A 12,528-nucleotide genomic window follows, 5' to 3' on the forward strand; every position below is an offset into this window, starting at 1 on the left:
GGGGAGAGAAGTGGGAAAGGGACATGAAGAAGCTATTTTGTGTTATTTTATATTATTAAGTTTTATGTTACAAGTTATATATTCCTCTGTGTTCTTTAGAAAAAGGGGGAGCAATATAGATAATTTTTCAGTAGACGAGAAAAAGCCTGTGCCATTTCAGTTAAGCAAGCCTTGGTGATCCTAGTTTTCTTGATTTGTCCCCAACAGCAAATATCTGGGTTTAATGAGATCTTAGGGTATATATATATATAGTTGAACCTTCTTTTTCTCCTTCTAAATTCCTGTTCTCCTTCATCTCCCTAGTAACACAGCAATAAATCTACCAGTTCTTTTAATTAGGTTACCTGGCTAACTGTTTTCTACAGTATTTTATCTTAACAAATGAGCTTACTTTCTTTGAATGCAGTTGGTTACAGTTTTGTGAAGGTCACATTTTTGTGTAGATCATTAAGAATGTGGGCATGTTAATGGGGGAAGTCAAAGCTGAGTCAGGTGGCATTCAGCCTGGACTGTACCTCAAGACTGCTCACGTGACCAAGTGAATTTGGCCAGCATGCTTCCTGAGAGACCTGATTCCCCAAGGAAGGGCAAATAGTGGTAGGTGGAAGTTTGGGAAGATCATCAAAATATTCCAGAGAATACCAAGCAAAGAGAATAGCCATGGAGAATAGAGTTGAAAGATTGCAGTTTGGCTGCCTGCCCAGTCATTAAAAGGGCAGACAGAATTGAAAACTATTCTGTAAAATATAGATAATCTTGTAGTACCCTATTCCACAATTATACCAGAGTGCCATGCTCAGAAAAGCCCAATATTATTTCCCAAAACAGTCTCAAATTTCATTCAGAAAATTATTCACAAAATGGCCTAGATGGTTGATACTTTGCCCACTGCAAAAAGGTGAACTTAGGCACACTGAAATCTTAATGAGTTTATTTGAGTAGACAGTGATTCATAACACAGGTACCCTAGGCTTCAAGTGATACAGCACTCCACCCAGGGAGTGGGAAGAAGTTTTTACAAGATGTTCTTTGAGGAAACAAAACACAGAAAATAGATTTGATTGGCTAAAATGCAACATTGCTAACCCAAGGTTAGTTTGGCAATTTCAGATTCATAGGCAATTTCAGATTCATTAAATCCTAAGTTTATATTGAATTGGTTTTCAGTTTGCCTATGTAGGAACCCAAGGCACTGGAATGACCTCAGCTTCATGACCCCCTAATTAATTACTATCTATATGAAGAATTTTGCCTTTTGTGTCCCCATCACCATCGCTCAGTTCTGGTCTAAGGCGGGCTTTTTACTAGTCATCAGTTCATGTTCATCACTAGATAGTGCGCTCCGTGAACCAAGGAGAATGTTTGCTTATTTGTACTGAGGGTTAAACCCAGGCGTATTCCACCACTGAATTATATCCCCAGCCCTTTGTACTTTTTATCTTGAGATAGGGTCTCCCTAAGTTGCTGAAGCTGGCCTCAAACTTGAATCCTCCTGCCGTGGTCATGTAAATTTCTGGGACCATAACTGCATACACTGCAGCCCAAGGAGAGTGTCTGGATAGTCTTTTTTATTTCCGTTAGCTGTTCAGTATTCTCCATGTTGTAAGGTGCTCTGGAAAGATTTGTGAAATTAAACTGTCATTGGTTAAATCGCATGGGTCGGACTTTCTGTTCCTTTCCAGGAATGTGTTATATAAACACTTAAGCAGGTAAGTTTGCTGTACATATTGTACATAACAGTTTCACTTTTCTCATTAAACAGGAACTATCCAAGATTACGATGCCAGTTATATTTAATGAGCCTTTGAGCTTCCTACAACGACTAACTGAGTATATGGAGCATACTTACCTCATCCACAAGGCCAGTTCATTTTCTGATCCTGTCGAAAGGATGCAGGTATGTGTCAAGCACTGGAAAAGGCTTAAATCTTAGAGACTTGTCTCCCTCCTCTTTTCCTCAATCCTATACCACACACACACATTTCCCCACTTGGGAAATGTTCTCAAATCTTAACCACCATGTTTGAAGAGTCCTCTGTGTCCCTTCCTTACTACTTGTCCTCTAGTATGTTCTACAATAATGAAAGACCAATGGGAATTTCAAGAGAAACAGAAGGTGGTCACAACTGTATCTGGTTTGGGAGGCTGTTTCTAGGTCTTCATTTTAGAAAGTAGCATTTTGTGTGTGTGTGTGTGTGTGGTTTATTTATTTATGGTTTTCATTTTTTTGTGGAGGGAGTACCAAGGTTTGAACCAAAGGGTGCTTAGCCACTGAGCCACATCCCCAGCCCTGTGTGAGTGTGTGTGTATACTTTTTTTTTTTTTTAGAGACAGGATCTCACTAAGTTGCTTGGGCTTTGCTGAGTTGCTGAGGCTGGCTTTGAACTTGTGATCCTCCTGCCTCAGCTTCCTGAGCCGTTGTGATTACAGGCATTTGCCACTGAACCCAGTTAGAAAGTAGCATTTTGTTAGGATGACAAAATACCAACATTATTCTTTCATGCCTTTTTAAAGAGCTTCTAAAAGGGACTGAATACACAAACATGCCATGTATTTATAATTTTATGCATATGTGTATATATACAAAATAAGGCAAGGAATTGAAACACCTCCCCTAAACCCCCCCACCCCAGTGCTAGGGATGGAATCCAAGGCCTCTTATACATTAGGCAAGTGCTCCACCACTAAACTATGTTCCCAACCCAGGAACTGAACTTTCAAGTTTTCTTTTAAATAGAAGATGTTTATGAGATACATATGGGTGGTTAAGAAACATATGCAGATAGTGGTTCCATTTCCAATTTTCCAAGAAATCTCCGTATAGCTTTCCATATTGGCTGTACCAATTTGCAGTCCCACCAGCAGTGTATGAGTGTGCCTTTTTCCCCATACCCTCACCAACACTTATTGTTATTTGTCTTCATTATAGCTGCCATTCTGACTGGAGTGAGATGAAATCTTAGAGTAGTATTGATTTTGCATTTTTCTAATTGCTAGCAATGATGAACACTTTTTCATATATCTGTTGATTGATTGTATATCATCTTCTGAAAAGTGTCTGTTCAGGTCCTTGGCCCATTTATTGATAGGGGTATTTTTTTTTTTTTTTTTTTTTGGTGCTTAGCTTTTTGAGTTCTTTATAAACCCTAGAGATTAGTGCTGTATCTTGGAAAATTGGGAATGGAACCACCATTTGACCCAGCTCTCCCTCTCCTCGGTCTATACCCAAAGGGCTTAAAAACAGCATACTACAGGGACACAGCCACATCAATGTTTATAGCAGCACAATTCACAATAGCTAAACTGTGGAACCAACCTAGAGGCCCTTCAGTAGATGAATGGATAAAAAAAAATGTGGCATATATACACAATGGAATATTACTCAGCATAAAAGAGAATAAAATCATGGCATTTGCAGGTAAACGGATAGAGTTAGAGAAGGTAATGCTAAGTGAAGTTAGCCAATCTCAAAAAACCAAATGCCAAATGTTTTCTGTGATATAAGGAGGCTGATTCATAGTGGGGTAGGGAGGGCGCGCATGGGAGGAATAGATGAGCTCTAGATAGGGCTGAGGGGTGGGAGGGCAAGGGAGGGGACATGGGGTTAGAAATGATGGTGGAATGTGATGGACATCATTATCCAGAGTACACGTATGAAGACATTCATGAATCGGTGTGAATATACTTTGGGTACAACTATAGATATGAAAAATTGTGCTCTGTATGTGTAATAAGAATTGTAATGCATTCCACTGTCATATAAACAAAAAAATTAATTGAAAAAAAAGAAATACAGGCAGAGAATACAGTAGACACCTTCTTGTCCTTCAAACAAAGCCATAGTATTCTGAACTGAATCTTTCTGTAATTTCCTTTATATAAATCAACATTTCCTTACCTCATTACCTTTGAAACACCAATTAAATGTTTATTTTACATCTCTCTTTCCTCATTTCTAAAAGTGTTGTACAGTCACCCATCCAAATTCATGGGTTCTGCATCCCCAGATTCAGTCAACCTCAGATCCAAAGTATTTGAAGATAAAAATCTGAATATGTACTGGCCTCTTTTTTGTTGTTATTTCATAAACAATGTAGTATATTAGCTATTTTCATTGTTTGGGATGTCATAATCATCTAGAGATGATTTAATGTACAAGTGGCGGGGGGTGTAAGTGATATGTAAATACTGTGCCATTTTATATGAAAAGACTTGAGCATCTACACATTTTGGTATCCAAGCAAGTACCTGGAACCAGTACCCCTCAGATATTGAGGGACAGGTGTACTTTTAAAAATGTGTACCGGTATTAAAATTAACAGGGTTTGAAAGATTGTAAAAAAGTCCTTGAGAGAATTTGTAGCACTCTTAGGGTGTTAATAAAGCCACACTATAGGAAGAGACTCAGTAATTTTTATTCTGAATATCCAAGTTTCCATATTAAATTTCTAGAGCCTTATTAAAAATCCAGAATATGAAACTTCTCAAAATAATTTTGTTAGTTACTGTGTTCAGCACAATTTCAGTTCCTGCATGAGAGCAGGCTGGGCTATTTTTAACTGGTGTGATGCTCTGTCCCACAGTGTGTAGCTGCATTTGCTGTGTCTGCTGTTGCTTCTCAGTGGGAACGCACTGGAAAGCCCTTCAACCCGCTTCTGGGAGAGACGTATGAATTAGTTCGGTGAGGTCTTCCATTCCGTTCTGGACAGATAGTTGAATTTGCATGATTAACGTGGCTTTTCAATAAAGAAGAAAGATGAATATTTTGAGCACTACCATATATAATTCTGTATGACTGGGACAAATTAACAATTCTGATGTTTGTTTCTATGAAACTTATTTTACTATCTCAAAAATACTGAAATGGATATTAAATGGACATTCATAAAACGTAATTGTGAGGATTTTAATGTTCCTGATCACATGGGATTAGTGATTCTCTCTTTTTAAAATGTAGTTACAAGGCATGATCATGTTTTTAAGATATATAATCATATAAAATATATTAGCATGATTTCATGCAGTACTGTTGCCTTAAAGGCAGGGAATGTATCTTCAAGTGCAGTTCTGTTTGCCTGCACTAGTCTGTGTCTTGTTTAATCATGGAAATTTATGTGGTTTTTTTTGTATCATCTTCCTTTTCTTTGCATAAAATTTATTCCTTAGATGTTGGAAAGTAGAGACATTGTATATCTCTACATTAAGGTGAAAGAATTGATAAATTTTAAGTGTACATGCATAATACTTCCATTTCATATAAATCACCCAAATTCATGTGAGTGTCCTTTATTTCAAGTAACTAGCATTACATTTGCAACAACTTTAGTAGTTTCTGTGCATACGTACAGTTGTACTATTCCTCATGTTAAGTTGTTCTTTCATCAGGACAATGATAAAGAATTATTTACTTTGTGAAGTCTGTTTCTTCAATATTTTAATTGCTTTTTTGACTGAAATGACAGTAATGTAGACACTAGATGATAGAATAATTACAATGTTGCCCTTTCTTTTTTTTAAAGAGATGACCTTGGATTTAGACTCATTTCTGAACAGGTCAGCCATCACCCACCAATCAGTGCATTTCATGCAGAAGGGTTAAACAACGATTTCATCTTTCATGGCTCAATCTATCCCAAACTAAAGTTTTGGGGGAAGAGTGTAGAAGCAGAACCCAAAGGAACCATCACCTTGGAGCTCCTTGAGTAAGTTCTGATCAAACATTCAACTCATTTCATGCATACTTACTTGTAAGCGTACACACAGGTACACAGATCTCACCTTAATATTCAAAAGCTGGAGAAAATGTAACAATATTTATAATTGTAAACTATCTGCCTCTATGTAAAAGAATTTATAAAGTATAGCCTTAACCATTGTTACTCAATCTGGGTGTATCTAAAAAGTTTAACTTATTGTTCCACAATGGTGTTTGGGTCGTTTTTAAGACCGATGGGGTTAATCATTCCTTGGCAGTTCTTATGAAACTAGCTGTCTATGTATTATGCCACCAATGTTTTATTTAAAGACCTTTCAAAATGAATTCACTTTGAGAAATAATGAAATACAATTGTGTGGCACTTATTAGCTATTAATTAAGTTAGGATTTCTATTCTTGTGCAAGATTAGCTTTAAATTCAAAGAAATATTCAGTAACTATCATTACATTTGCAACAACTTTAGTAGTTTGGTAGTAGTTTAATAGTTTAGTTTAGTAGTTAAGGCAGAGTAAGTAAGCTCTCTGCCCTCTCCCTCTCTGATTACCACTAGAAACCCTGGACTGAAGACACAAAAGCAATGATCAAGGACTCTGTGAAAAAAGATAAGCAAATGGGAAAGAGAAATCAAATCCCAAAGACCAACATGGCAGTGAGATCCTTCCCATTTTTCCTGGCTTACTGTCAATGTAGCAAGTCGCAAAATGGGGCAGTGGAGGCAGACAGGGTTTCAAGAGAAACTGTCTCTTTCTAATTAGAGGCCCTAGAAAGATCCCTTGCAGATACAGAGAGACAGGAACAGTCTGTTGTATCTCCCAGCCTTGTTCCACAACAAGCCGTAGGGCACACATCTGCTTTCCTGCAGTGGCAGTGGCAGCATCAGCCACACCAGTTCAGAAAACTCAGTGGAAGTTCTCCTTGGCCACAGGAACTGGATGAAGGGAGCCTGTCCAGAGAGTGAAGGGAATCCTTGTTACTTCTTTTCTCTTGCCTCTTTGCCCAAGAAGAAGGCCTCATTGTGGGAAGCAGACATAGAATAGAGGCTCCAACCCCAGCTTGCCAGACAAAGGAAAGGATCCCTGGTAGCTAATAGTGGAGCTAAAAGCACAGAGAGGAGGGAGCTTCACACAGAAATCTTGAAAGCCTGTGGGTGGATTTCTAAGCCCATCCTTACACTCATGCATTGAAATGACCTGAAACCGCTCACGGCCTCAAGTTCTGAACACTGGTGTGGCCTCAGGCCCAAAGCCCTGGATGGCTACTGAGGAATGAATCTGAATAACACCAAAAGGCTCTGAAGATTAAACTAACACTGCAATCAAAGACTACAGAAAAATGGTCAGGACTTGTAGTGTGAAACTATGTTAAATGCCTATTAAGACAAATCAAAATAATCTTCTCCAGAAAAGGTTAAGAGAGGACACTGATTCTCATAAAATTCAAAAGTCCAAAAGTATTTGTCATACCAAGAAACAGAAAAACCTTAACAACTCAGTGAAAAAGGCAGTCTCCTAACTAACCCCAGAACAACCCAGATATTGAAATTTGCATCAGAAACTTTAAAGCAGCTGTTATAAGTGTGCTCCCTGAGGTAAAGGTGCACATTCTCAAATGAAGAAATTGAAAGACATTCCTGCAAAGAATAGAAGTATTTCTGGAAATTTTAGTACTGAAAAATACAGTACTGGAAATAGAGTAACCAGGAAAAGTCAGCAGCACAGTGGTAATAATGAAATATGTAGACTGTGTATGCTTAAAACTACAAGATCCTGATGAAGGTAATTAAAGGATAATACCAGAGTGATGGGGAGACAAATTGTATCTCAATGTATTCAGAAGCCTCAGTCTAGTAAAGATATCAGTTCTCCCTGGTTGATCTGTAAGCAGTCTTTATTAGCACAACCAAATCAAAAATCTCTTGTTGATTTTAATAGATACAGAGACCTATATTCTAATTTTATATGGAAAGGCAAATAAAATAGCACAGCCAAAACAGTTTTGAAAAGGGAAAACAGGATTGATAGGCTCCCAGTACCCAATTTGAAGATTTTAAAACTATCATAACCCAGACTTTGTGGTATTGGCAAAAGGGCTGACCATATACATTAGTGGAACAGAGAAGAGTCCAGAAATTGACCCCACAGAAATATGGTCAGTTGATTTTTTTTTAAGAGAGAGAGAGAGAGAGAGAGAGAGAATTTTTTAATATTTATTTTTTAGTTTTCGGTGGACACAACATCTTTGCTTGTATGTGGTGCTGAGGATCGAACTCAGGCCGCACGCATGCCAGGCGATCACGCTACCGCTTGAGCCACATCCCGGCCCAAGTCAGTTGATTTTTCACAAAGATGTAAGGATGATGCGAGTAAGAAAGGTGGTCATTTCCACCTAATGTATGGGGACTAGTGTACATCTCTATGTTAAAAAATGAACCTCAGCTATCCTTCACACTTTAAATTCAAAGTAGATCATACTCTAAAATAAAACATAAAATAAAATGCTTTGGGACGAAAAAAAATCTTATGACTTTGGATTTTTGCAAAGACCTTGTATAGATACAATATCAAAAGCACAATCCATAAAATTGATGTTTTATCAAAATTAAAAACTTTTGCTCTGTAAAGAAAACTATTCATACTATAAAAAAAATATAGACCAGTCACAATTACTTACAAATCATATATGAAACAAAGGATTTGTATCCAGAATATATAAAGAACTGAAAACAATAAGAAATAACAGAACGATGGGCTGGGGTTGTAGCTCAGTGGTAGAGTGCTTACCTCACAAGCCTGAGGCACTGGGTTCAATCCTCAGCACCACATAAAAATAAATAAATAAAAGTTATAAAAAAAAAAAAAAAACAACAAAGTGCTGACAAGGATGTAGGGCAAACTAGAAATCTCATATATTGTTGGTGGGAAATGTTAAATGGTAGAGACACTCTGGAGAACACTTTGGTGATTTTGTATAAAGTTAGCCATATGGTTACCACATGATTCAGTACTCCTATCTTAGAGAAAAGAAAAAATATGTCCATACCAAAACCTCTGTACAATCTTGTACAGTAATCTTATTTATAATCACCAAAACCCGAATACCACTTAAATGCCCTTCACTGGGTGTATGGTTAAACTATAGCATATTCATACAATGGAATATTACTCAGCGATGAAAAGAATGAATTATTGATACATAGAAGAACATAACTGAATTTCCAATGCATTCTACAAATTGAAGAAGCTAAACTTAAGAGATTATGTACTATATCATTTTATTTATGTAACATTCTGAAAAAGATAAAACTATTTTTTTTTCAGAACAGGTAAGATGTTTAGGGATTCAGGATGGGATTAGGGATTTGAGGATTAGGAATAGAGGAAGGTCTGACTGCATAAGGGAAGTATGAGCAAATTTTGGGACGGTGATGGAGTCGCTCCATATTCTGATTGTGTTGGTGATAATTACGTAGATCTCTGTATGCATTAAACTCATAGAACAGGGCACAGAAATTGTTTTGCAAAAAAATTGCAAAAAAAATATTTTTCCATACATAAATTAAAAATAAAATTTAAAAACACAGTACCTAAGGGTACATGTACAAAGATGTTTTTTTCAAAAGCAAAGGATGTGTAAAATTGGAGTCTATTCACTTCAGTGAGTTTTTCTTTTGGTGAGCTGGCAGCTACTCTTATGGAATGTGCCAAATTGGACTCATGTTTATTTTCTGCCTCCCATTTAATTTTACTTTTAATATGTTCCACCAGTTTTTTGAGTGCATAAAGTGATTATATACAGGTTGAGTATTCATTACCTGAAATGCTTAAGCCCAAAGTGTTTTGGATTTTGGAGTCTTTTGTATTTCAAAATGTTTGTAGATTTTATTAGATGAGTATCCCTAATCTGAAAGTCCAAAATGTGAAATGCTTCAAAATCCAAATCATTTTTAACATTATGTTGGCACTCAATTTTGTATTTTCAATTTTTGGACTAGGAATGTTCAACCCATATGTAGTTTATACTTAAGAGTTTGGTGGAAGTTTTTCTTATGTCTTTGTTTCCTTTTAAAACAAGAATTCTAGACAGTTGATACTTGTGTTACAGTGAGTTACATTAATAATTTTTAAAGTCTTAAAAATTTGTCCTTTTAAGAAGCCTAATTTGTAATCCTGAGTAAAAGAATTTGAAGCAGATACACTTTTAAGCAAAATGACACTTCTCATTATTTCTGTGGGTTTGGTTTGTTTTTTAGGCACAATGAAGCATATACATGGACAAATCCCACCTGCTGTGTGCATAATATCATTGTGGGTAAACTCTGGATCGAGCAGTATGGCAATGTGGAAATCACAAACCACAAGTAAGGCTCTTCAGGGTACTCACCCGTGTCATCAGCTTCTACCAAACCATCCAGTGGGTTTCATTTTTAAAAAAGAGGGTAGAGGGAGGCAAGTAGTGCTCATGAAAATGTATGAATCAGGCAGTAGGACAGCAATATTGGTCAGTAGTTCCAGCTACTTGGGAGGCTGTGGCTAGAGAATCGTGAGTTCGAGACCAGCCTGGGCAACATACACAATATAGTAAGAACTTGTCTCAAAACAAAAACAAAATCAGGCAGTGTAACTCTTAAGGGCATAGAAACAATCCATTTAATGATAGTGTTCACTAAAGTTTCTGATTAAGAGCCAGGTGCAGTGGCAAACGCCTGTAATCCCAGAGGCTCAAGAGGCTAACGCAGAAGGGTCACAAGTTCAAGGCCAGCCTCACCAAGGTGAGACCCTAAGGAACTCAGCAAGACCCTGTCTCAAAATAAAAAATAAAAAGCACTGGAAATGTAGCCCAATGATTAAGCACCCCTGGGTTCATTTGCTGGTACCAAAAAAAAAAAAAACGTTTCTGATTAAGAAAGCTGGATAAACTCTGAGCTTCCTTAACCCCTGAGAATCCTGATTCCAATCTGTTTATTTTTCCTATGTTGTTTATTTTGTGTTATTTTATATGGGGGAGCATAGGGTGAGGTGGGAACAGCATAAGAATTACTTTAATAGTTCAAGTCCTAATAAGGTTTCTTATTCTTGATGAACCTCACATCCCTTTCCTTTATGGGTATAGTACTGATGGAGCATTAATCAGCATCTGTATGGAGCCTGGCCTGTACAGAAAATCAGTAAGAGCAATTAACTGCCAGAAAGATTACAGAGTCACTGTTCTCTACTGTTAAATGGTAATCTGGACTTAATATTTCCTTCCTAGGACTGGGGACAAATGTGTGTTGAATTTTAAGCCATGTGGCCTTTTTGGTAAGGAATTACACAAAGTTGAAGGCTACATTCAAGATAAAAGGTAAGGTTTCGTTTTAAATGTTGAGTAGCATAGATGTTGTTCACTAGAAGTCAGTATTAAAATCTGTCATAATCTGGAGCTGGGGATGTGGCTCAAGCGGTAACGCACTCGCCTGGCATGCACAGGGCACTGGTTTCGATCCTCAGCACCTCATAAAAATAAAATAAAGGTGTTGTGTCCGCCAAAAACTGAAAAATGAATATTAAAAAATTCTCTCTCTCTCTCTCTCTCTCAAAAAAAAAATCTGTCATAATCTAAAAAGCTCACATTCTAACAAATAGAAAACAGGAGATAACTGTTTCTTAAAAGAATGATTCATAAAAAGCTTTATTTTAATATTTGGTTAAATATTGGCTTGTTGGCTAAACGTCAATTTCTCTTCACAGTAAGAAGAAGCTCTGTGCTCTCTATGGGAAGTGGACTGAGTGTCTGTACAGTGTTGACCCTGCCACTTTTGATGCTTACAAAAAAAATGATAAGAAAAACACTGAAGAGAAGAAGAACAGTAAACAGGTGAACATCCTGTAAGGTGGTATCAAGGAGTAACTGGACTCTTACATTGGTACTAATCCTTTTGGAAGTGGCCTGTTATTGGATCACAGTTTGATGTTTCTTTTTTGGTGTTGCTAATGCATGTAATTCTTCTCCTTGCTTCTTTTAAATGAGTACATATCTGCCTTAGTAGCAAATACTTAATATAATCTTCTATAAGATGTAGCTGTGTACCACTTTTACAACTGTGTAGCAGTTCTGTGTGGGGCTTTGGTTTAATTCACAAAGTTTTTGAAAATTGGAGCTCACCTTAGACAAATTTTCTTATGTGGGTTAGCGGTTGAAATTATTTAAAATTTCCTCCAAAATGATCTCTTACGTTTTCCTGTTTATCTGTCTTGTTGGTTTCTTCCTTATCGTCAGTCACTGAAGTTAAGGCTTTGGTGGCTAACAGTGCCATTATTGGACTCCTCTGCTCTTCATTCTGAATTTACCTCTTTGCGGGTCAGTCAGTGTCCTGATAGAATCTCCCATGGGCAAAGACACTTAGCTTCTTGCTGCCTGGCCCAGGCAGGCTCCAGCATGCAGCAGGCTCCTATCTCAACCCGCTAGTCAGAACAGTTGAGAGCTAAAGAAAGAGTGCACCTGTTTGACCAGGAAATACTTGAGGACTGACTCCTTTCTGGTAACTAGCCTGATTGTCTAGGCACAAACTCTGGGTTGGAATCCAGTTCCCATCATTTGTGAGCATGGCAAGCTCACATCCCTCTGCCTCAGTACCTTCATTTATGAAACGCAGATCAGGACAGCACCTACCAGTTGGATGAGTTAACAGATATTAAAGACTCAGAACAGTCCCTGCTCATAGTAGATTGATGAAATTTTTTCTGCTGAAAGTACGTCCTGGAACTGACATTGTCTGAGAGAGTGTGTTACAAATGCAGGCTCATGGGCCTCATCTTAGACCTACAAAATCACT

The 12,528-nt window shown here is 37.4% G+C and overlaps 1 protein-coding gene across 4 annotated transcripts in view; it reads left to right on the top strand.

Moving 5' to 3' along the window:
• The window catches only part of Osbpl1a (oxysterol binding protein like 1A), a 206,631-nt gene that overhangs the window by 184,649 nt on the left and 9,454 nt on the right, over positions 1–12,528 (top strand). For all 4 annotated transcript variants that reach the window (XM_076837292.2, XM_076837290.2, XM_076837293.2 and 1 more), the window contains 6 exons: positions 1,763–1,897; positions 4,584–4,681; positions 5,520–5,702; positions 9,967–10,074; positions 10,968–11,057; positions 11,444–11,570. In XM_076837292.2, coding sequence (XP_076693407.1) covers positions 1,763–1,897; positions 4,584–4,681; positions 5,520–5,702; positions 9,967–10,074; positions 10,968–11,057; positions 11,444–11,570 — 741 coding nt within the window. The remainder of the gene's footprint in view (positions 1–1,762; positions 1,898–4,583; positions 4,682–5,519; positions 5,703–9,966; positions 10,075–10,967; positions 11,058–11,443; positions 11,571–12,528) is intronic.

This window comes from Callospermophilus lateralis, chromosome 17, assembly GCF_048772815.1.
Source record: "Callospermophilus lateralis isolate mCalLat2 chromosome 17, mCalLat2.hap1, whole genome shotgun sequence".
NCBI lineage: Eukaryota > Metazoa > Chordata > Mammalia > Rodentia > Sciuridae > Callospermophilus > Callospermophilus lateralis.